A 23,860-nucleotide genomic window follows, 5' to 3' on the forward strand; every position below is an offset into this window, starting at 1 on the left:
GGAAGAGTAAATACACCCCAATGAAGCGATAGTCGAAGTGCGGAGATTTGGATTTAGAAATGGATGATAACTAGAAATATTTTAATTCTGGTTAGCGATAAGCTCAAGAGACTAATCCTTCAGAATTTACAAATGTTAATGAATTTTGCATCAGACTTATTACTATATCGGCGCATACTGAAGTTTAACAAAATTCCCCTGTTCAGTCAAGAAGACAATAACAAGCAAGGGACATGGAGGACTCCCATAGTGGAAACTGCGACCTCTAGGCATATTTGTTCTTGTGAAGACGAGTGTCTGGATGTTAACAGCGTTAAGGTAACTAGCGGACCTCGTCGCAGGCAGTTTGTTGGCACCAATGAAGTATCACGCTATTGATGCCACGTGCAAACAGCGCAGTGTAGTCCTCATTTACCCTTAAAATCTGTCTTTTGGACAGTGAACAATATAAAGCCTGAAACTGATGTGCCTAGAAGCGCAGTTTCGTCAGTTGCTACCCGACATGCTACATCTAACTGTAGTTGGAAGGTAGCTGCGTGGAGTAACAGTGCGGGAAAACGTCGACATAGCAGTTACGTGCTGTGTCGGAGCTGCTGGTATAACTGCATGTTATGCCTTACTACATTCAGAGCATCAGTCTCTAATTTTTGGGGGAGGAAAGAATGATTTTAGTACACTGTGCACTTTCCTAAAATACAATTCAGCGATTTCTGTGTACAAATGTACACTATCTGATCAAACGTATACGAACACACGAACACCGTTATGTAACGAGGAATTGACGACTAGATGTCACGAGTGGCGGACCTCCAATATAAAAGGAAATGGTGAGTATTGTCTAGGCAGTAGAGAAGCAATAACAGTTGAATGGATTCGTCGGTGTAGCTCATTCATCCGAACGTGGATCAGTCTTCGGATGTGACTGGAGTAACAAATCGTTCAGGGACCTTTCAAATACCTTCTAAAGATAACCAAATCGACTTTTGATCGCGTAATTATGAAGTGGAAACGGACAGGAACCGTTTAACATCGCAGATGATGACTGGAAAAATTTGCATGAAATCAGTGGGAAGAATCACTTGTGAGTTTTAGTGTCAGGTTACCTTCCGTTAGGAACGTGGGTGCACTCAGCGACTGTGATATGATTTATAAATTGTAGAGCGCAGCAGTCAGTCGTCCTTTTTTTGCAGGTTTGTTTGGCAAATCCAGATTTCGGCAAGTGCCTAGCCATTATCAATGCACTATTTTCTAGTCTCAATGCATGTCAGTTCCCTGTTGTTCGGGCGTCAGTCACTGTTTCAGTGTGTTACCGATCGTCCTGCTAGCACCATGACTGTGCGTAGGGAGTTAATAGAATAGGGTAAAGTTTTCGAGTAGGTCATTATAAGCCATTCATTTTTGTAGTCAACGCCAAGCGACGCTTGAGGTGATGTAAAGAACGACGCAGCTGAACAGTGGGTGACTGGAAACGCATTTCATCTGAAGCGACGAATCAGTATGAATATAGATATATTCACAAGACGAATATAGTATGGCAATACGATGGACGGGTTGAGTTTGGCGAATGTCTGGAGAACGTTATCTGCCCTCTTGTGTAGCGCCAACAGTGAATGTTACGGTATGTAGATATTTTCTGTGATCAGGGTGTTGACCCTTTATTGCGATTAAGGAATCCATACTTCCGGAAGGATAATAAGACGTGCTATAACATTGTTTACTGCATACAGCTGAGGAAGGTGGTTGTTTGTATGAGGATTACAATACACTCTGTCGTAAAGCAGTATCAGTGAGTCAATGGTTTGTCAGTAATATTGCTGGCATACTTAGAGTCCCGACTTGAATCTACCTTTGGGATGAGTTACAACGTCGCCTTCGCCACAGACCCCAGCATACAACATCGTTACCTTCTGTGGTTTCGGCTCTTGAGGAAGCATGGTCTGCCGTTCTTCGACAGGCATTCAGACACCCCAGTGAAAGTGTCCTCAATGGAAGTCAAGACTTCATAAAGGCGTAGGGTGGACACACCCCATATTTATGTCCACCAATAGGTGTCCGATTACTTGTTATCAAATAGTGTGGATACTGATTTATCTTCAATTGTAATCATCTGTTGTAACACGTTTAATGTCAAGCGATGGAAGTTTTGATTTGTTTTGTGGCGATTCAGTTGGCTTTGATCATCTGTGTATTACAATGTTTTTTTTTAAATTTTGATTACACCCTAAGAATAAGAAAACGACGCAACACGAAGGAATTATCCGAATGGGACGGAAATCGGTAGATGTGATGTACGTGTACAGAGAAGCAAATGATTTCTGTTTCAGAAGAATTGGATGATTTATTCAAAAAAAAGCGCTTCACGGGTTAACTATGTGAACAACGCTTTGGTCCACTTCTGGCGCTTATGAAAGCTGCTATTGATTGATAGAGCTGCTGAATATCCTCCTGAGGAATATCACGCCAGGTTCTGTCCAACTGGCCTCTTATAACGGCAAAATCCCGAGACGATTGAAGGATCCTGCTCGTAATATTTCGAATATTCTCGTTGGGGACAGATCCGGCGACCTTGCTGGACAAGATAGGACTTCACAGTCACGAAGACAAGCAGTGCAAAACTCTCGCAGTGTGTGGGTGGGCATTATCTTGCTGAGATGTAAGCCCAGGGTGGCTCGCGAGGAGTGTCAACAAAGCGAGGCGTAGAATATCGTCGACGAACCACCGTCCGGTAACGGTGCCGCGGATGACTGCTAAGAAAAGAAATGGCACCCCGTACCATCACTCCGGCTGTCGGTCGATACGGCGGAAAACAGTCAAGTTGGTATTCCGCCTCAGCCTCTACACACGTCTTCGCAGGTCATTGGAGCTCAGTTTGAAGCGGAACTCTATACTGATGACAGTTTATTCCAGTCAGTTGGGTTCCAAGCCGAAGATGTGTCTGAAGACGTCGCGGAGAGCGGTTAGATTGTCGCCCATCGTACGTCGACGACGTTCTACTTCTCTTGCTCTTCACGGAAGGCTATCTTGGACTTAGGTTTCGGCAATGTAATGCCCGATCGCATACGGCAAGAGTTTCTACTGCTCGTCTTCGTGCTTGTCAAGCCCTACCTTGGCCAGCAAGGTCGCCGGATCTGTACCCAACTGACAACGTTTGGAGCGTTATGGGCAGGACCCTCCAACAAATGCGGGATTTTGACGATCTAACGCGCCAATTCGACAGGGTTTGACACGAGATACTCCAGGAGAACATACAACAACTCTGCCAATCAGTGCCAAGCAGAATAACTGCTTGCATCAGGGTCTGAGGCGGACCAACACGTTATTGACTCGCTCAGAGACTGGTGATAGAGCTACGCAACGTTTGCTGCACGCACCTGCAACATGACGTCTCGCAGCGAGAGGTTTCGCGCGGCGAGGAAGGCGGTCATGTCGGCGAGGCGGTGCGGCAGGGCGCCTCGGAAGCGCTCCGGCTGCGTCAGGCCGGCCAGCTGGCGGACGAACGCCTCGAAGTCGCCGGCGCTGAGCACCGCCTGCAGGCCCCTGCCACACAGGCCGCACACCACCACCCTCTGAGCTGCTGCCCGTCTCACTGCAGCTGCATATCAGCTAATTAAGCTGCTGGCACTAATACTGCAATATGGCGGCAGGCCAAAAAGTCCAAACTGGCATGAAGCAGCGGCAGACGCCGAGCCGAGAGGAGGCGCAGCAGCAGCAGCACCAGCAGCACTTGTCTGATAAACAATAAATTAATTTAGTCTTTTTTTTCACGTACTTTTGCAAAGAAATTAACTATATGTGTGTATTTGACTGTGTAAACTGTGGTTAGAAAGTTTGAAACGTCCCCTTTGAACAATTATACATGACTGTCCTTAAACTGACACAGAATATTTTTTAGCGCAATGCAATCTGACTTTCAATAATCCCTACAAAAGAATGGTCCTGACTAACATTAACCTATACCTTTCACAAATCACTTACCTCACAAAAATCTTCGTTACTCGAACTACTGCAATACAGCGAGCGCCACTACTGCCAGCTAAATAAAAGATTCAAACTACGGAAGGCACTAACTACTGATAGGCATAGTTTGCGAATGAAAGATTTTTATAGAGAACAAACAATGTATTTACATTAATAGTCATAATATATATAGCAGTTCATGACATCCAGTCTTACAAATTTCAAAACTCCGCCATCTCTCTCCCCACATCCACCACTGCTGGCGGCTCACCTCCAACTGCGCAGCGCTACGCGCTGTTCACATCCAGCTGCCCAACACTACAATGGCAGACAATAATGCAAACTAGCCACAGACTGCACACAGCACAGCCAGTCATTTTTCATACAGAGCGCTACGTGGCGTTACCAATATAAAAACCTAAACAACCTACTTACAAGTTAATCGTAGTTTTTGTTTTTGCGTAAGCCTTGTGAATATTCTTATGTAGGGCGGCTTCCTTGTGTAACTTTTCCCGTCGCCAAAAACTCCGTCAAGGTCAAGCCATTAAGTTTTAATGTTGTGCTAGTAGACAGCTTACAGGGTAGGGCATTCTAGTTTGAATATTTATCTCGTGCAGTAATTCTAATAACAGGTACCTGTAAATACATCAACTTCGGTAGAGAAATTAATTTATGTTTAATAGCGTGCGGTCTTAGAGAACAGTGAAAAATCTGCACAGCAGCTTTTAGTGTTACTTTATTCTCCTTTGGTATATATTGCGTACATTTCAAACTCAGTAGCGCCTGTTGAGACCTTATATCTATTTTATACACAGTGCGATATGGCTAGGGACTGTGCTTGTTGTGAGCGGACACAAGGAGGGTTGGCTGCTGTCCGTGAACAGCTGGAAGCTGCGTTGGCTGTAGTCGACAAGATTCTAGCTAACGCTCAAAGTTGCAGTGACGTCGGCGCTATAGTGACGAGACCTGCGACATCTTTGGTCCCACTGGAACCGGTGATCACCAGGACGTCGCTACGGCTTCAGATACACAACATCTGAACGGTCCATCCTCACACCAGCGTGGGTGGCAGACAGTGGTGGGTTGCCGTGTCACTGGGCGGAAGGCGAAAGAGGGAGCTGGCCCTGTGGCTGGCTCCCTAAGTCTTAGCCACAGGTACGAGGTGCTATCCAGTGTTGATGATAACTCTGAGCCAGTACGAGGTGCCTCTCCTGTTGGGACAGTGGTCGATTTTCCTGCCTAGTCCGGACAAGTACACAAGATGGGTATGCTTGTCATTGGGAGCTCCAATGCTAAGCGGGCGATGGAGCCCCTCAGGGAGATAGCAAGAAATTCGGGAAAGAATTATACAGTGTGCATTCGGTATGTTTGCCGGGAGGTCTCATCCATGACGTGGAGGCCCTGCAGGCGGCTATCGAGCGCACTGGATGCAACCGGCTGCATGCATGGCACATGTCGGCACGAACGACGCCTGCCGCTTGGGTTGTGAGGCCATCCTCAGCTCATTTCGGCTGCTGGCTGATTTCGTGAAGGCAACTAGCAACCCACGCGGGGTGCAGGCTGTCTATTTGTAGCATCGTATCCAGGGTTGATCGCTGTTCTCTGGTTTGGCGCAGAGTGGAAGGTCTAAACAAAGGGCTCAGACGTCTCTGCGACGGAATCGTATGCAAATTTATCGATCTACGCTATCTGGTATTGTAGGATTCCCCTCAATAGGTCAGGCGCGCTCTACACGCTGGAAACGCCAACTAGGATAGCGGAGTACGTGTGGTGTGTACATGGGGCTTTTATTGGTTAGAGAACCCCTCCCTTGGAATCAAAGACGATTCGTCTACAGGGATTTGTGTTGTGACTTGGAAAGACAGCCAAGCCACTAGGAGGTAGCCGAAAGGCACGCGTTTAAGCGCACGCAGGCTGGCGTGAGGTCTGGAACAGTTAGAGGAATAGAGACTAGCAAAAAAGGTACGTACCTTCTGGAATACTTAACTTTAATCCATAATTGGTGAACATCGGTCTGACGGTACATGCATCACAAGATAAATAGCAAATGATAAAGGCGCCTTGCTAGGTCGTAGCAAATGACGTAGCTGAAGGCTATGCTAACTATCGTCTCGACAAATGAGAGCGTAAGTTGTCAGTGAACCATCGCTAGCAAAGTCGGCTGTACCACTGGGGCGAGTGCTAGGAAGTCTCTCTAGACCTGCCGTGTGGCGGCGCTCGGTCTGCAATCACTGATAGTGGCGACACGCGGGTCCGACGTATACTACCGGACCGCGGCCGATTTAAAGACTACCACCTAGCAAGTGTGGTGTCTGGCGGTGACACCACAATTTGTCTGGCATTGTTCTGGACGTCTTGTCCGAAAATTACCTTGAGCACATAGTTAGAGAACCAACTTTTGAGGGTAACGTCTTATACCTCCTGGCAACAAACAGACCTGAACATACCAAATCACCTACTGTAGAGGAAGGTATATTGGATTGTACAAGTGCATTCTTGTATTTAAAATGTTTATTAAAAGCAGTTTTTCACTAGTTTACTGTTTTATTTAATACGAAGTGCTGTATGTTGTCTCGAGTCCTTGTTTCCTGAGAATAGTATGACCTGCTCCCCCGTCCGCCCCCCCCCCCCCCCCCCTAGTTCAGATTCACCCCTGGGTTTGATCATCATGCAAGTGTTACGGAAATGCTTCAGGAACTAAGGTGGGAGTCTCTGGAAGAAAGGAGGCGTTCTTTTCGTGAATCGCTACTGAGGAAATTTAGAGAACCAACATTTGAGGCTGACTGCAGTACAATTTTACTGCCGCCAACTTAACATTTCGCGGAAAGACCACAAAGGTAAGAGAGATTAGGGCTCGTACAGCGGCATATAGGCAGTCATTTTTCCCTCGTTCTGTTTGGGAGTGAAACATGGAGAGAAGATGCTAGTTGTGGTACGAGGTACCCTCCGCCACGCATCGTATGGTGGATTGCGGAGTTTGTATGTAGATGTAGAAGGTATCAGTGATCATAAGGCTGTGACAGCATCTATGACGACGGGTCCTATGAGGAAGGCAGGAAGATATACAGTACTTGCTCAGCAAGGGTGGCGGGATACAAATTTCAGAATATCTCAGCAATCAGCATCAAATATTCGTTGATAGGGACGAAGATGTGGAGAACAAATGGAAAAAAATTCAAAGGCATCGTTCAATATGCCCTAGACAAGAGTGTTCCGAGTAAGGTTTTATGGGACGGGGAAGATCCACCATGATTTAATAGCCACGTTAGAAAAACGCTACGTAAACAAAGAGCACTTCATCTCAGATTCATGAGAAGTAAAAACCTGTCTGACAAACAAAAGCTGAACGAAGCGAAAATGAGTATAAGGAGTGCATTGAGAAAAGCGTTCAATGATTTTGAAAGTAAGACGTTGTCAACAGACCTGAGAAAAACCCTAAGACATTTTGGTCGTATGTAAAATCAGTGAGTCAAAATCATCTATTCATTCTCGCAGCGACCACACCGGCTCCGAAACGGAAGAGAACAGAGAGAAGTCCGAAATACTGAAGCCGGTCTTCCGAAGTTGCTTCACCGCGAAGATCGTAACACTGTCCCTAACCGTCGTACGAACGTCGAATTGGCAGATATTGAGGTAAACTATCGCGGAACTGAAAAGCAGCTACAATCGCTTAGTAATGGGAAGACGTCAGGATCAGATGAGATACCTATAAGATTCTATAAAGATTGTGCGAAAGAACTTGCTCCCCTTCTAGCAGTAATTTATCGTAGATCGCATGAGCAACGAAAGGTACCTAACGACTGGAAAAAAAGCGCAGGTCATTCCCGTTTTTAAGAAAGCCCGTAAGACAGATCCACAGAATTATAGATCTATATCACTGACGTCAATCTATTGTAGATTTATGGAGCATGTTTTATGCTGAAGAATTATGACGTTTTTGGAAAATGAACATCTCCTCTATAAAAATCAACATGGATTCCGCAAAAAGAGATCCTGCGAAACTCAGCTCACTCTGTTCTTCCATGAGATCCACAGCGCACTGCACAACGGCGCTCAGGCTGATGTCGTGTTCCTTGATTTCAGTAAGGCATTTGACACCGTCCCACATTGCCGTTTAATGAAAAAAATACGAGCTTACGGAGTATCGGAGCAGACTTGCGATTGGATTCAAGACTTTCTTGCAGACGGAACTCAACACGTCGCTCTTAACGGAACAAAATCGACAGATGTAAAGGTAATATCCGGAGTACCACAGGGAAGTGTGATAAGACCGTTGCTCTTTACAATATATACATGCTTTTTAAGGCTATTCGCAGATGATGCAGTTGTCTATACCAAAGTAGCAACGCCAGAAGATAGCAATAATTTGCAGAACGCCTTACAGACAATTGATGAATGGGGCAGGGTCTGGTAGTTGACCCTGTACGTAAATCAATGTAGCATATTGCGCATACATAGGGAAAACCGAACGAGGTGGCGCAGTGGTTAGACACTGGACTCGCATTCGGGAGGACGACGGTTCAATCCCGCGTCCGGCCATCCTGATTTAGGTTTTCCGTGATTTCCCTAAATCACTCCAGGCAAATGCCGGGATGGTTCCTCTGAAAGGGCACGGCCGACTTCCTTCCCCATCCTTCCCTAATCCGATGAGACCGATGACCACGCTGTCTGGTCTCCTTCCCCAAACCAACCAACCAACCAACCAACATAGGGAAAGAAATCCACTACTGTACAGATACACTGTTGATGACAAACAGCTGCAGGCAGTGTGTGCCTTAAAATATTTAGGCGTTACTATCCAGAGCGACCTTAAGTGGAACGACCACATAAAACAGATAGTGGGAAAAGCAGACGCCAGACTCAGATGCATCGAACGAATCTTAAGGAAATGTAACCCATCCACGAAAGTAGTGGCTTATAAGGCGCTTGATCGCCCGATTCTTGAGTATTGTTCATCTGTCTGGGATCCCTATCAGGTAGGGCTGATAGAGGAAATAGAGAAGATCCAACGAAGAGCGGCGCGTTTCACCACGGGATCGTTTAGCTGGCGAGAGAGCGTTAAGGAGATGCTAGACAAACTCTGCTGGCGGACGTTACAGGAGAGGTATTGTGCATCGCGGAGAGATTTAGTATTGAAATTTCGGGACAGCACTTTTCAGGAGTCGGACAACGTATTATTCCTCTCAACATATATCTCGCGTATTGACCATGAGGAGAAAATTCGAGAAATTAGAGCAAATACAGATGCTTACCGACCATCATTCTTCACACGCACTATTCGCGAGTGGAACAGGGTTGGAGGGATCAGATAGTGGTACCGAAAGTACACTCCGCCACACATCATTAGGTGGCTTGCGGAGTATAATGTAGATGTAGATGAAGTGTATTACCACAAGAGGATGGACAAAAATATCGAAACACCACAAACTAAACACATTACCATGCCCAATACGTAATAGGAAAACCGTTGTCATTGAAAACAGCTTCCAGTCGTCTCGCAGTGGTACATACATGTCCTGTATGGTTTTCAAGTGAATCTTATACCATTCTTCCTGCGAAACAGTGGCACGTTCATGTAACGATCATAAAAGTGGATGAGGATCAACAATCTTCTATAGTAAATAGATCGTAAAGGCTCAATAATACTCGGATACGGTGACAATGATGGTCAGGAGACGTGAGAAAATTCATCGTGGTGTTAAAAAAACCAGTCCTAAACGAAGCGAGGTATGTGAACAGAGGCTCTTTCGTCTTCGAATACAGCATCACCAGTGGGGAACAAACATTGTACCCTGCGTTTGATTTGATCAGCCAAAATGGTCAGTTAATCAATTATTTCTTAGACAACTATGATGTATAAAAGGCAATAGATTTGTGAAATCCTGGTCTGGTGTAAGAGAGGGTCTGATGGCCCTAAATAGATCTGGTTGAACAAATAAATAAAAGAATGAGATTTTCACTCTTCAGCGGAGTGTGCGCTGATATGAAAATTCCTGACAGATTAAACCTGTGTGTCGGGAAGTTACAAATAAATATAAATAAATATTTTGGTACACGTAATCTAGGTGTATTAATTCAAAGTATATAGCCAATGATAAAAATAATAGGAAACAGGAATCGAATATTTAGAGTGTGAGCAGTAACAAAAAGGCACCCCTAGATAGCATAATAATATTTTCGTCTAGAATATCTACACAACAGCTTCACGTGTGTCGGTGAAGTTGCCAGCACTCACCACTTGTGGTAGAAGCGGGTGGCAGCGGAGCGCTGCACCTTGTTGACACTGCAAATGGTGACTGCGGGGAAGTCGGTGCCCAGCAGGTAGTGCTCGGTGGAGGCGACAGACACCACGGTGGGCGACTCCGCCACCTGCTGCCACACCTCGCGCATGAACAGCACCATTCCTACCAGGCCTGCCAGTACTCCCACTGCCCACAGCAGCCTGTCGGGGATATCACAAATAACGTTTCTATAATCACTCAGTTTCCAGATCTTGCAGTGGAATCCGGCCAGCAGAACGTAAGTAGCCCCAGGAAATAGCAACGAAAAAAGCTAAATGTTATACCTACCCTTACTGGCACAGTACAATTTAGTGGAAGTTAAACTGCTCCGAGCCGATTGTTTTCCCTTCTTTGCTAGTACATTGACTATTGTTATGGAACGATCAATGTCACTCATTTAAAGGCTTTATGTGAACAAGGCCTATTTTTAGGAACTACATAAGGACCTTACATGGTAGGGTGACTTGCGTGCCTCAACAATATAGATAGTCGTACCGTAGATGCAACCACAACAGAGGGGTATCTTGAGAGATCAGACCAACGTGTGGCTCCTGAAGAGGGGCGGTAGTCTTTCCATCACTTACCGGGGCAGTAGTCTCGATGGCTGATTGATCTGCCCTAGCAACATCAACCACCATGGCCTTGCTGTGCCAGAACTGTGAACAGTTGAAAACAAGGGGAAACTACAGCCATTATTTTCCCAGAGGGCTTGCAACTCCACTTTATGGTTAAATGATTATAGCACCCTCTTGGGTAAAATATTCCAGAGGTAAAATAGTCCCTCATTCGGATCTGCAAATGGGGACTACACAGTAGGATGTAATCAGGAAAAACAAAACCAGCAACCTACGAGCCGGAACGTGGAACGTTAAATCCCTTAATCAGGCAGGTAGGTTAGAAAATTAAAAAGTGGAAATGGATGGTTGAAGTTAGATATAGTGGGAATTAGTGGCATGAGGAACAAGATTTTGGCCGGCCGCGGTGGCCGAGCGGTTCTAGGAGCTTCAGTCCGGAACCGCGCGACTGCTACAGTCGCAGGTTTGAATCCTGCCTCGGGCATGGATGTGTGTGATGTCCTTAGGTTAGTTAAGTTTAAGTAGTTCTAAGTTCTAGGGTACTGATGACCTCAGATGTTAAGTCCCATAGTGCTCAGAGCCATTTGAACCATTTGAACAAGATTTTGGGCCAGGTGAGCACAGGTTTATAAATACAAAATCAAATAGGGGTAATGCAGAAGTAGGCCTAATAATGAATAAGAAAATAGTAATGCGGATAAGCTACTATGAACACCACAATGAATGCATTGTCGTAGACAAGATAGACACGAACGAAACACCTACCACAGAAGTAAAAGTTTATATGCCAATAGCACCCCAGGTAATGAAGAGATTGAAAAAATGTATGATGAGGTAAACAAATTATTCATTTTGTTTAGAGGCAGGAAAATTTAATAGTGATGTGGGACTGGAATTCGATAGTGCAAAAAGAAGACAACGAAAAATACTTGATGAATATTGCCTAGGAGGAAAGAATGAAAGAGGAAACCGTCTGTTAGAATTTTGCACAGAGCGCGTTCTGATCGCGGCTAATACTTGCTTTAAGAATCATGAAAGAAGGTTGTATAAGTGGAAGAGACATAGACACTGGAAGGTTTCAGATTTATTATTTAATGGTAAGACCGGGATTCCGGTACCTTGTTTAAAACGGTAAGACCTTTCAAGGGACAGATGTCGACACTGACCACAGTTTATTGGTTATGAATTGTAGATTAAAACTGAAAAAACTGCAGGAATGTAAGAAATCAAGGAGATGGGACCTGGATAAGTTGAAAGAGCCAGAGGCTTAAGAGTTTCAGAAGGAGCATTAGGCAACAATTGACTGAAACAGGGGGAAGGAATGCAGCGGCAGACGAATGGTTTTCTTTGAGAGATGAAATAGTCAAGGCAGAAGAGCACTGTGTGGGTAAAAAGACAAGGCCTAGTAGAAACCTTTAGATATAACAGGAGATATATAATTTAACTTATGAACGGAGAAAATATAAAACTAAAGCAAAAGAAGCAGGCGAAAGCAAATAGAAACATTTAACAAGGAGATTGATTGGATGTAGAAATTAGTTAAGGACAAATGTAAGGATGTAGAAGCATATATAACAAGAGGGAAGATAGATGCCGCCTATGGGAAAATGAAAGAAGCCTTTAGAAAACAGAGAAGCAGCTGTGAAAGAGATAAGGGGGCTACACAAGGGAAATGACTGTGAAGGCAATCATATAGAAAGCGAAGAGGACGCAGATGAAGCTTAGACGGAGAACACGATACTCCGATAAGGGTTTGATAGAGTGCTTGAAGACTTAAGCTGAAAGAAGATCCCTGGAGTAAACGACATTCTGTCCGAACTACTGGTATCCTTGTTATAGCCAGCCGTGACAGAACTATTCCATTTGGTCTTCAAGATGTATTAGACGGTCTAAATACTCTCTGACTTCAAGAAGAATGTAGTAATGCCAATTCCAAAGAAAACAGATGGTGAAAGGTGTGATTATTGCTGAACTGTCTGTTAATAAGTCATGATTGCAAAATACGAATTCTTTACAAAAGAATAGAAAAATTAGTACAAACCGACCTAGGGGAAGATCAGAGAAATCTAGGAACATTCGAGGCTATACTGACCCTACAATTTATCTTAGAGGGTAGGTTAAAGAGAGGCAAACCAACGTTTATGGCATTTGTGGACTTAGAGAAAACTTTTGACTGTGTGGATTGCAATACTCTCATTGAAATTCTGAACGTAGCAGAAGTATATTACAGGGAGCGAAAAGCTATTTACAACTTGCACAGAAACCAGACGTAGTTACGAGAGTCGAGGCCCATGAAACGGAAGCACTGGTTGCGAAGGGAGTGGGACAGGGTTGTAGCGTTGTAGCCCGTCTCCAGCGTTATTCAGTCTGTACATCGAGCAAGCAGTATAGGAAACCAAACAACAGAGCTGGAATTAAAGTTCAGGGAGAAGAGATAAAAACCTTGAGTTTGTAATTCTGTCAGAGACAGAAAAGGACCTGGAAGAGCAGTTTAACTGTACGTATACAGTCCAAATCCTGGTATTTTCTTTGTCTTCGATTAAAATCAAGTGTGTCACTTAAATTCACTTTGAAAATTCGGGTACAGAATCTTGACGTAAATTTTAAACGTGCTTTACGTGTTGATTTTATCTAAACACATTAGAGTGTCGTGACATATTGTGTAGAATTTAATCGTCAATTGTAAAAATAATTTGTGCTTTCCAGGAACGTGATATATTGCGTGGTAATGTATTGTCAACTGTAAACTTAATCTGTGCTTTTCAGAAACTTGTGGCACAGTACCCTCGTTAATAACTAATAGCTTCCAAATTTCATTATATATTTACGTGGGAAGAGTATATTTTTGAAACGTTTCAGACGCTTACAAAGATTTTCGCAAATCACGAATGTTTTGTAATAATTTATTCCTAACAAATCAATATTTACGATTTACAGGTACTGTAAAGAGGTAGCATATCGCGTCACATTAGCTCTCTCTTTTAATAGGAGTGTATATTATCTGCATTTAACGCTGGTGCCAAATGTTCTTAAAGACCTGAAGCAGATAAACGTTCCAGAAAGACAGTCAAACTTTTGACAAGTTTTCTGTCGTCGTAATAGATATCTCTTTTTTGACTGTAAATCACTTTAGTATCAAACGCTACTGGTAACACTTGTAGCGTATCAAACCCATAAATTAAAAGAGAATCAGTGGGTTTAGTATAAAGTTATTTGTTTACTATTTTGTAAAACATTGCACCATGGAAAATGGAGCTTCACTGTGATTCCTGTTATCGTGGAAAGAATGAGCTGGTTAGTATTCGTAAGCAGCTGGAATTCGCCATGGCTATTGTCAAGTGATAAGCTGCTGCGAATGAGTCATGGGAGGGATACCGTGAGTGTGTACCAGAAATCCTCTCCTGTGGATGCTGTCTCTCTTGCAGGAAACCCAACGTCCACCATTACCCGTCAACTTGACTGTGAGAGTCGTGTCAGTGGTAGGTCTAGGTGTCCTGTACAGGGTAGACAGAGAACTGAGAATTCAGGATGCGGCAGCCATCCAACTAACCACCAAGTTCGAGGTGCTGTCTACCACTGAAACGAAACTGAGCCAGTGAGACTCGCTTCACCTGTTCGAGAATCTGCTGCTTCCTGTGTCCAGGGGCAGGGAAATGACAGCAAGATGTGTAAAGTAACACCAGGTGCACTCTATGACTGAGGGCCTCATTCAATGTGTTGAAGAGGCTATTCCGGCAGCCATTGAGGGAGCAGGATGCAGCCAACTGCAGAGTGTGGCCCACGTCGGAACAATTGATGACTGTTGTCTGACCTCCGATGTCATACTTGGATCATTCTAGCGACCAGCGGAGAAGGTTGAGAATAACAGCCTTGCTAACTGAGTTCCAACGAAGCTCACAATGTGCATTGCCACCAGAATATATGGTGGTTATCTCGTTCTGGGTCGATTGAGAGACTTGAGCCAGAATCTGCAAAGATTCTGTGTCAAGCCAGGTTGTGACTTCCTAGACTTGTGCCATAGGGTTGTGAGTTATAGGGTCCCTCTAAATGGGTAAGAAATGCGCTAGGCATCAGAGGCGAATAAACCGGTAGCGGACTATGTGTGTGGTGCAGACACTTTTTTTTTCCAGATTAGTCGACTCACCGTCAAATCCATATAACGATAGCTGTAACAAATCCAGCAGTACCAGTGCAAGATCCAAAGAAATGCCCCTGCACGTGAGAATATTAAAATCCTAGTGGTTAACTGCTGAAGCATGAGTTTGAAGCACATCTAAAAATCAATGAAGCTCACATAATACTAAGCACAGAGAGCTGGTTAAAGCCTGAAGTTGACAGTAGCGAGGTATTTGCGAAACACTTAAATGTATACCGAAATACAGGGAAATAGGAAATGGAGGTGGCCTGCTTAGTAGACAAGAAGCTCATATACACTGGAATACGAATTGAACCTTCATGTGAGATTATTTGGCCAAGACTCAACTCCAAGCGTGGGTAAAAACTTACAATAGCGTCCGTTTAGCAACCACCAGATGTAACTTTAGAGAATACATCAGTTTGATTATACATTAGTCCCCTAATCATAATGTAATCCGTTTAGCAACCACCAGATGTAACTTTAGAGAATACATCAGTTTGATTATACATTAGTCCCCTAATCATAATGTAATCGTTGGAGGAGACTTTAATCATCCAAATCCAGCGAGGTGGCGCAGCGGTCTACACACTGGGCTACCATTCGGGAGGACGACGGTTCAAACCCGCGTCCGCCATCCTGATTAAGGTTTTCCATGATTTCCCTAAATCGCTTCAGGAAAATGCCGGAATGGTTCCTTTGAAAGGGTACGGCCGATTTCCTTCCCCATCCTTGCCTAATCTAAGCTTGTGCTCCGCCTCTAATAACTTCGCTCTTGACGGAGCCATAAACACTATCGCCTCCAAACCAACAATCAATTAGAATGAAATTTTCACTCTACAGCGGAGTGTGCGCTGATATGAAACTTCCTGGCAGATTAAAACTGTGTGCCGGACCGAATACCAATGTTCAAAGGCAACTGAAACACGTAGAAAATTTATATGGTCAGCAAACTAGACACAGAAGCAGTAGTATCATTTCTCAATAAGGAACTTTAAATTTTTAGCACAGGAGCAACTACGGCTCAAGTTTAGAAGATCGATAGATATGTACCAAGTAGAATAGTTCATGACGGGAGAGAACTTTCATGGTGTACACACACTGTTAAGGAACTTATAAAGAGACAGCGAATATTGTAAAACAAATATAAAACATAGCATATGGCTGCAGAGATGCTGAATGAAACTAATTTGAATGTTAAGAGAGCAATGCGTCAAGCCTCTAGTGACTACCAAGACGCAGTATTGTTGAAACATATTTCACTACACCCAACGAAATTCTGGTCGTACGTAAGGCTCTTGTTGGCGCCAAAGTTAGTGTAAGTCACTCACGGGTGAGAAGGGAAATGAAATTGAGAGTAGCAAATCTAAAGCAGAAATGCTTAACTATGTCTTCTATTGTTCCTTTACAAAGGAAGATCCAGGAGTAATGCCCCAATTTAATATTAGTGCTACCGAAAAGATTAATGAACTAGGTATTAGTACCAATGGCATTGACCAACAGCTAAAATCGTTAAAAAAAAACAAATCCTTTGGAATTCCATACCCAATTTGCGGCAGAGTTAGGATCTCCGTTAACTGCAATCTGTCTGAGATCCATCAGAGTAAAATCCACACCCAGTAGTTGTTAGAAACTACAGGTCACCCCTCTCTACAAGAAGGGTAGCAGAAACGATCCACAAAACTACTGTCCATATCTTTGACATCCATTTCTTGTAGAATTCTAGGACGTATTCTAAGCTAAAATATAATGAAGTATCTCGAACCGAATAACCTCCTCCATGCAAACCAGCATCGATTTCAGGAACATAGATCATGTGAAAACCAACTCGCACTTTCCTCATACGACGTCCTGAAAGCCATGACTCAGTGCAATCAGGTAGATGCAATATTTCTTTATTTCCAGAAATCATTTCACTCAGTAGCACGTCTACGCTGATTATCAAAAGTAGATCGTATGGATTACCAGGCGAAATTTGTGACTCGACTGAGGATTTATTGCAAGGGAGGACGCAAAATGTTGTCTATGGTGGAGTGTCATCGAGTAGTGTAGAGGTAACATCAGGTGTACTTCAGGAAAGTGTGTTGGTTCCCTTGCTGTTTAAGTTGTATATTAATGGCCTTGTGGACTATAGTAGTACTAATCTCACACTTTTCGCAGATGATGCAATAACGTACAGTCTGAATGAAGTTGCACAAATATTCAGTCATATTTTGACAAGATTTCAAAATGGTGCAAAGATTGGCAACTTGCATTCTATGAATGTGAGTCAGAACTGGAATCGATATACTCATAGAAATACCTTAGGGTAACACTTAATAGGGACATGAAACGGAACGATTGCATAGCCTCAGTCGTGGGTAAAGGACTAGCAGGCTTTGGTTTATTTGTGGAATACTAGGAAAATGCAGTCAGACTACAAAGGAGATAGTTTACAGATTACTCGTGCAACCCATGCTAGTATTTTGCTCAAGTGTGTGGGATCTGTACCAGGTAGGACTGACAGGGGACACTGAACGGTGGCAGGTTTGTCTGATCCGAGGGAGAATGTCACAGAGAAATGTTGAAGGAACTGAACTGACAAACTCTTGAAGATAGACGGAAACTATCTCGAGAAAGCCTACTAACGAAGTTTCAAGACCAGACTTAAAATGATGACTCTTACAATACGTTACAACCCCCTCCCTGCATATTGTTATTCAACCTGTATATTGAGCAAGCAGTAAAGGAAACAAAAGAAAAATTCAGAGCAGGTATTAAAATCCATGGAGAAGAAATAAAAACTTTGAGGTTCGCCGATGACATTGTAATTCTGTCAGAGACAGCAAAGGACTTGGAAGAGCAGTTGTATGGAATGGACATTGTCTTGAAAGGAGGATATAAGATGAACATCAACAAAAGCAAAACGAGGATAATGGAATGTAGTCGAATTAAGTCGGGTGATGCTGAGGGAATTAGATTAGGAAATGAGACACTTAAAGTAGTAAAGGAGTTTTGCAATTTGGGAAGCAAAATAACTGATGATGGTCGAAGTAGAGAGGATATAAAATGTAGACTGGCAATGGCAAGGAAAGTGTTTCTGAAGAACAGAAATTTGTTAACATCGAGTATAGATTTAAGTGTCAGGAATTCGTTTCTGAAAGTATTTGTGTGGAGTGTAGCCATGTATGGATGTATGTGGACGATAAATAGTTTGGACAAGAAGAGAATAGAAGCTCTCGAAATGTGGTGCTACAGACGAATGCTGAATGTTCGATGGGTACATCACATAACTAACGAGCAGGTATTGAATAGAATTGGGGAGAAGAGGAGTTTGTGGCACAACTTGACAAGAAGAAGGGACCGGTTGGTAGGTCATGTTCTGAGACATCAAGGGATCACAAATTTAGCATTGGAGGGTAGCGTGGAGGGTAAAAATCGTAGAGGGAGACCAAGAGACGAATACACTAAGCAGATTCAGAAGGATGTAGGTTGCAGTAAGTACTGGGAGATGAAGAAGCTTGCACAGGATAGAGTAGCATGGAGAGCTGCGTCAGACCAGTCTCAGGACTGAAGACCACAACAAAAACGCTTCCATAGTGAACGTCACGACAAGATTACATTAATTACAGCACGAGCGTAGTCATTTGAACTATAGTTCTTCCAGTGTTCCATATGTGAATGGATCGGGAGAAAACTCCAGTAACTGATAAAACGGGACGTACCTTCTGCGATGCACTTCAAAATGCTTAGCAGAGTATAGCAGTACATGTAGGTGAAGAGAATAGAAGCTTTATAAATGCGATGCTACAAAAAATGCTGGAGATGAATTGAGAACTGATGTAACTAATGGGGATGTACTGAATGGAAATGGGGATACAAGAAATTTGTGGCACAATTTCACGGAAAGTACGGATCGGTTGATAGGAGACATTCTGAAACGTCAAGGGAGCATCAATTTAGTACGGGAAGGAAGTGTGAGAGGTAAAAATTTTACTTCCGTTCAAGGCTGCACTTCGCACAAATAGTCCAGAAAATATTTCTCAAGAGTTTATCTTGTATTAGACGTTAATAAATTTGGCTTTTTCAGTAAGATTTTTCTTTCCATTACCATTTTCTGTCCTCTCCACTCTGGCCATTATCACTTACTTTTCTCGCTAAATAGCAAGACCCATCTACTACATCAACTGCTTTTATTGCCTCTTTTTTGAACTACTTCCTTCAGCATAGCCTGATTTAATTTTGTTACAGTCCTTTGATACTGGTCGTATAGCCTTATTTACGAACACTATCCGTTCCGTTCAATTGAACTTCATTGTCTTTAGCCATCTCTGAATTACGAACCTTTAAGTTTACATTTTTCATCCCTGATCTTGAATTCCGTTTTCAAAATTGCTCTTTAGTTTTCTTTGCTTCTTGTTCAGTGTAGAGATGGAATAACATGGAGTACAGCTAAACCCCTGTCTCACATCTTTGCCAGCTACTATTTCCCTCTCGTGTTCTTTGACTCTTAATTGCAGTCTGATTTCTTTAAAAGCTGTATTTTATACTCGTCACCTTCTGAATTTCAAAGACTGTATTTCACTCAACTTTGTCAAAGCCTTTCTCTAAATATGCTAATCCTATAAAAGAAGGTTTGCCTTTTTTATAACCTATCATGTAAGAAAAATCGCAAGGTCAGTGTTGTCTCCCATGTTACTACATTAATGTGGAACCCGAACTTGCGTCCCCACAGGTTTGCTGTCACCAGCCATTAAATTCTTCTGTTAATATTTCTTTTTAATATTTTGCAGCTCTTGTTTCTTGAAATAAGGGTTCGGTAATATTCTCACCTGTCAGAACCTTCGTTCTTGGAACAGGGATTATTACATTCTTTCGAAATGTTCTGGGATATTCAACTGGGTCGTCGCCTCCAAATGGTATGACATTTAAGACAGATGATCTTCAGACTCTCTTCGAAGGCAATGTCACAATGTGTTGGCCTATTTTAACAACTTTGTCGATCATAATTCATTCTACGTCCTTTAGTGAAGCGGTGTTCTGTGACAGATGAGATGGTTTTCTGGAATAATGGTTACTTATGAGCACCGACAGAACCAGCTAGCCGTAAAACCGGAGAAACCTAGGCCACATCTTGCAGAAGAAGAAGAGAAACGTTTTGCGACAGTGTTTATCGTTTATGTCTGTAACACATCAGCAAAAATTGGAAGAATGCTCTGGAAATTTAACATCAAGTGTTTATTTTGCCTGGCTCCCAAGACGAAAGCCTTGTTGGAGTCTATTACTGACGCCCTAGGACTCCAGAAATCTGGAGTCTAATTAACACAAGCCGAGATAGGACGGGAAAATGTACGTTGGTCGAACTATTCAGACTATACAGGAAAGAAGCACGGAACACAATAATCACAAAGAGGAAGAACAACCAACAGAACCACTTGTGCCAGCCGGTGTGGCCGAGCGGTTCTAGGCACTTCAGTCTGGAACCGCGCGACCGCTACGGTCGCAAGTTCGAATCATGCCTCGGGCATTGGTGTGTGTGATGTCCTTAGGTTAGTTAGGTTTAAGTAGTTCTAAGTTCTAGGGGACTGATGACCTCAGATGTTAAGGCCCATAGTGCTCAGAGCAATTTGAATTTTTGAACCACTTGTCACAGAAAACTACATGAGACGAAACATGAATTATGACAGCGCTAAGCGGTTAATACAGATCAATGCATTCTGGGATTGAGGTTTGAAATAATCTATGGAGAGCCTGATGCATGATAAATTGATGAATAAACAATAAAATTAGGTACCAACTAGGTAAGGCTTGAGATCCACCTTTGAGCACGCTCAAAAAGTCGATAACTAGCATACAGACGCACCTCCTCAGCATCAGCAAAATACCAACCTCCGAGATGGTGGCAGAGAGATTGAGGGATGCGATTCGTGTCCTGGCCAAGTACTCCTACTTCCACCTCTCCAGCAGAGTCGAGCCCGGGTGCCAACACAGGGAGGGTGATGCAAGAGCGCCCTTACCCGAAGGCAAGCTCCTTCCCCCCTTCCCCCTACCCTTCCTTGCAACTCTGAGGGAAAGCGAAAAGTGTAATATAGTCATGTGTTTTTCTTTCACGAAAATGATTTAAAAGCCGGCATTACGCACATTTTTAACAGGATCGGAACTAGAACCTTTTTATGGCTACTTATAAGTAGCCATTCGTTTTCCAAAATAATAGAAATAAACCATACCCTAGATCTAACTTCCCTACCACCCTACGAACTATCCAATGAGCGCTCTAGGACAGACGGTATATAAAACGGCGCCCAGCGGAGTGATGGCTGGGGCGCCATTTCACTTCATAGCAGGGCGCCTATGGTCGTCATCCGCGGCACCCTTACAGCAAAACGGTACGTTGACGATATTTTGCGTCCCGCTTTGTTGCCCTTCATGGCAAGCCGTCCTAGGCTTGCCTTTCATCAGAATGACGCCCATCCGCACACGGCGAAACTTTCTGCTGCTTGTCTTGGTGCTTGTAAACCCTACCTTGGTCAGCAAGGTCGCCGAATCTCAACCCAATCGATAACGTTGGGAGCATTATGGGCAGTTGACGCTCTAAAGCGTAAATTAGAATTTGGCACAATATCCCTCAGGAAAACATCCAAGAACTCTGTCAATCAGTCCCAAACCGAATAATTGCTTGCATAAGGGACAGAAGTGGACCAACGTGTTACTAACTTGCTAAATTTGTGAAGCTCTTTCTCTTGAATAAATCTTACAATTTTCTGAAATTGTAATTATTTTTTCGTTCTGTACATGTGCATCACATCTACCGATTTCCTTTCCATTCGGACAATTCTTTCGTGGTGCGGCGGTTATTTTTTATTTTTGGTATATCTTTCCCCTAATCACGCAAACTTCTATAGCATTGAGCGTCTTCATGTTTTTGCGGCTCAGTGACTGATCAATCAAATTTTGGACTTGGTGCAGCATAAGTTCCGCTTCTTCTTCTAGTATTTAGGCCATATTCAGAGTGAGCCGAAAAACTGACGTTCCAGCTGTCACTCTGTCCTTTTAAGAAGCGAGTGCTGGAGCGTCAGTCTCGTCTTACTCTGAAAATGGCTGATCCATACAGGGCCGAAATATTAAAAGAAAAAGCGGAATTTATGCTACAGCCGGCCAGAAATTTAATGAAGCGTTTATAATTTTTCATCTAACCTCTATCCATTCCTGTTTCACTATTTATATACATCCCATTTTTAATAATTCACTTTCAGCATTTTTATACTTTCTTACTTAATTGATGAAACTCAGAACATCGTGTATTATCCACCAATTTCTCCTGGATCTGTTTTCTTGTCTATTTGTTCCACTTATGTCTTCACCTTTTCACCTTCCAAAGCAGGGCCTGCCACGGCGTGCCCAACTTCACTTGTGCTGCACGTGTGGGTCGCGTGCAGGCCAAGGACCGCCCTATAAGTCAACTTTGCTCGGTTCTTCTCTGAAGTACCCTCAGCAGCGCGATATTTCATTTAACACTGCGGTGCGGCATTTTTCGGTAGGCACGACTCTGAGTTCGGCAGAATCGTGGTGTCAGCGCTGTTTCCCTTCGCTGTTTGTTCCTGGTGTGAAGGGCGTTCACAGATTGAGTGGCTGTTTGCACAGAAGGAGGCAGTCTAGCGATCTATCGACACAAACCTTTGAAATGAAAGGGAATGACAGACGAGAAGAATGAGAGTTCTCAATTCGTATAAGCATCGGGTACTGCATTTGTGATGTGAAACGACATTGCACTATCACGTGGAAAGAATTTAAAGGTTAATTGATGATCAAAGAGCAAAAAATTACTACGATCGGAAGACGGGATTCTTTGTTCTGTACATCAAGAAGCACTTTACAATAAATTTGCAGGCACCGAGCATGTGAAGAAATTGGTGGTATAAATAGTAAAATTTCTGATGTCGCGTACATTATTCCGTTATCAGTTGTAACAGTTTTCAGATATCATTGCAGAGTACTTTGGTTAAATCAAGGTAAAACTCGCTGTTGCTGTATTTGTGAAGGAAAAAGAAATTCAGAATCGAAAATTAGAACGTCCGGAATGTATTGCTAACTTCACATTTTAAGTGGACTTGACTGCACACTTTCCATAGTAAGACATTACAAGGTACCTTCTTTCTTATTTGATGTGAATGCATTTAAAAAGAAAACCACGTATGAGAAGGGACAGATTCTGACAAAGACTGTCCAATTCCCTAAGCTTTCTGGGGTTAAAGGAAACAGGAGGTTTGAAGAATTCATTGTGGCCTTGAAAGAATACCAGAGATGTTTTGTAAAGGTTTTGCGCTCACCGTCAATCTTACATCTGTTTTAGAGACTGTTTGCATTTTCAATTGAAAGCGCCCCTGGGTAAATACAGTCGTAACTGACTGAGCTGCAGTTTTAATGACAAATCTTTTTACGTTAAAACAGTTCAGAACATCTACATTGCTTTCATCAGGTAGAGTTCCCACGTATTCCTAATGAGGTTTCAAAAATACCATAACATTTTGATCGACATATTTGTGTGAAAGATCTTTTTCCAGTTATGAAACTAAGTAAGTCACGACCACGTGGCAACTTGAGTGCAAAACTCTAAAATTGCCTGTGGCTGTCCGTATGCCGACAGTTTGTACTACATAAAAATTATATCATTTCTTCAGTGCGCCAGAAATAATTAAATAATTGTTTGTGATCTATGTTGTTGAGAAATGTGAAATATGAAACCAAGTCATATGGAGTACGACTGCACTGACATTTAATTGCGGTGCATTCACCGTTTTCCCCTATCCCCCTCCCCCCTTTCCATCCCTCACTCTCAGACAGCGTGGCACGACGGTGGGGGAAATGTGCAACGAGACAGAGCTTTGGTACTCATGGCAGGGCATGGGCTGCGAGATGAAATCTCGGCCGCCCCT

The 23,860-nt window shown here is 43.2% G+C and overlaps 1 protein-coding gene across 1 annotated transcript in view; it reads right to left on the reverse strand.

The window, feature by feature from the left end:
* The window catches only part of LOC124776407 (pickpocket protein 28-like), a 175,007-nt gene that overhangs the window by 128,364 nt on the left and 22,783 nt on the right, over positions 1–23,860 (reverse strand). The window contains exons 3-4 of the mRNA XM_047251394.1: positions 10,193–10,399; positions 3,372–3,537 (exon numbers count right to left, since the gene is read on the reverse strand). Of these exons, the coding sequence (XP_047107350.1) occupies positions 3,372–3,537; positions 10,193–10,399 (373 nt within the window). The remainder of the gene's footprint in view (positions 1–3,371; positions 3,538–10,192; positions 10,400–23,860) is intronic.

Source organism: Schistocerca piceifrons, chromosome 1, assembly GCF_021461385.2.
Source record: "Schistocerca piceifrons isolate TAMUIC-IGC-003096 chromosome 1, iqSchPice1.1, whole genome shotgun sequence".
NCBI lineage: Eukaryota > Metazoa > Arthropoda > Insecta > Orthoptera > Acrididae > Schistocerca > Schistocerca piceifrons.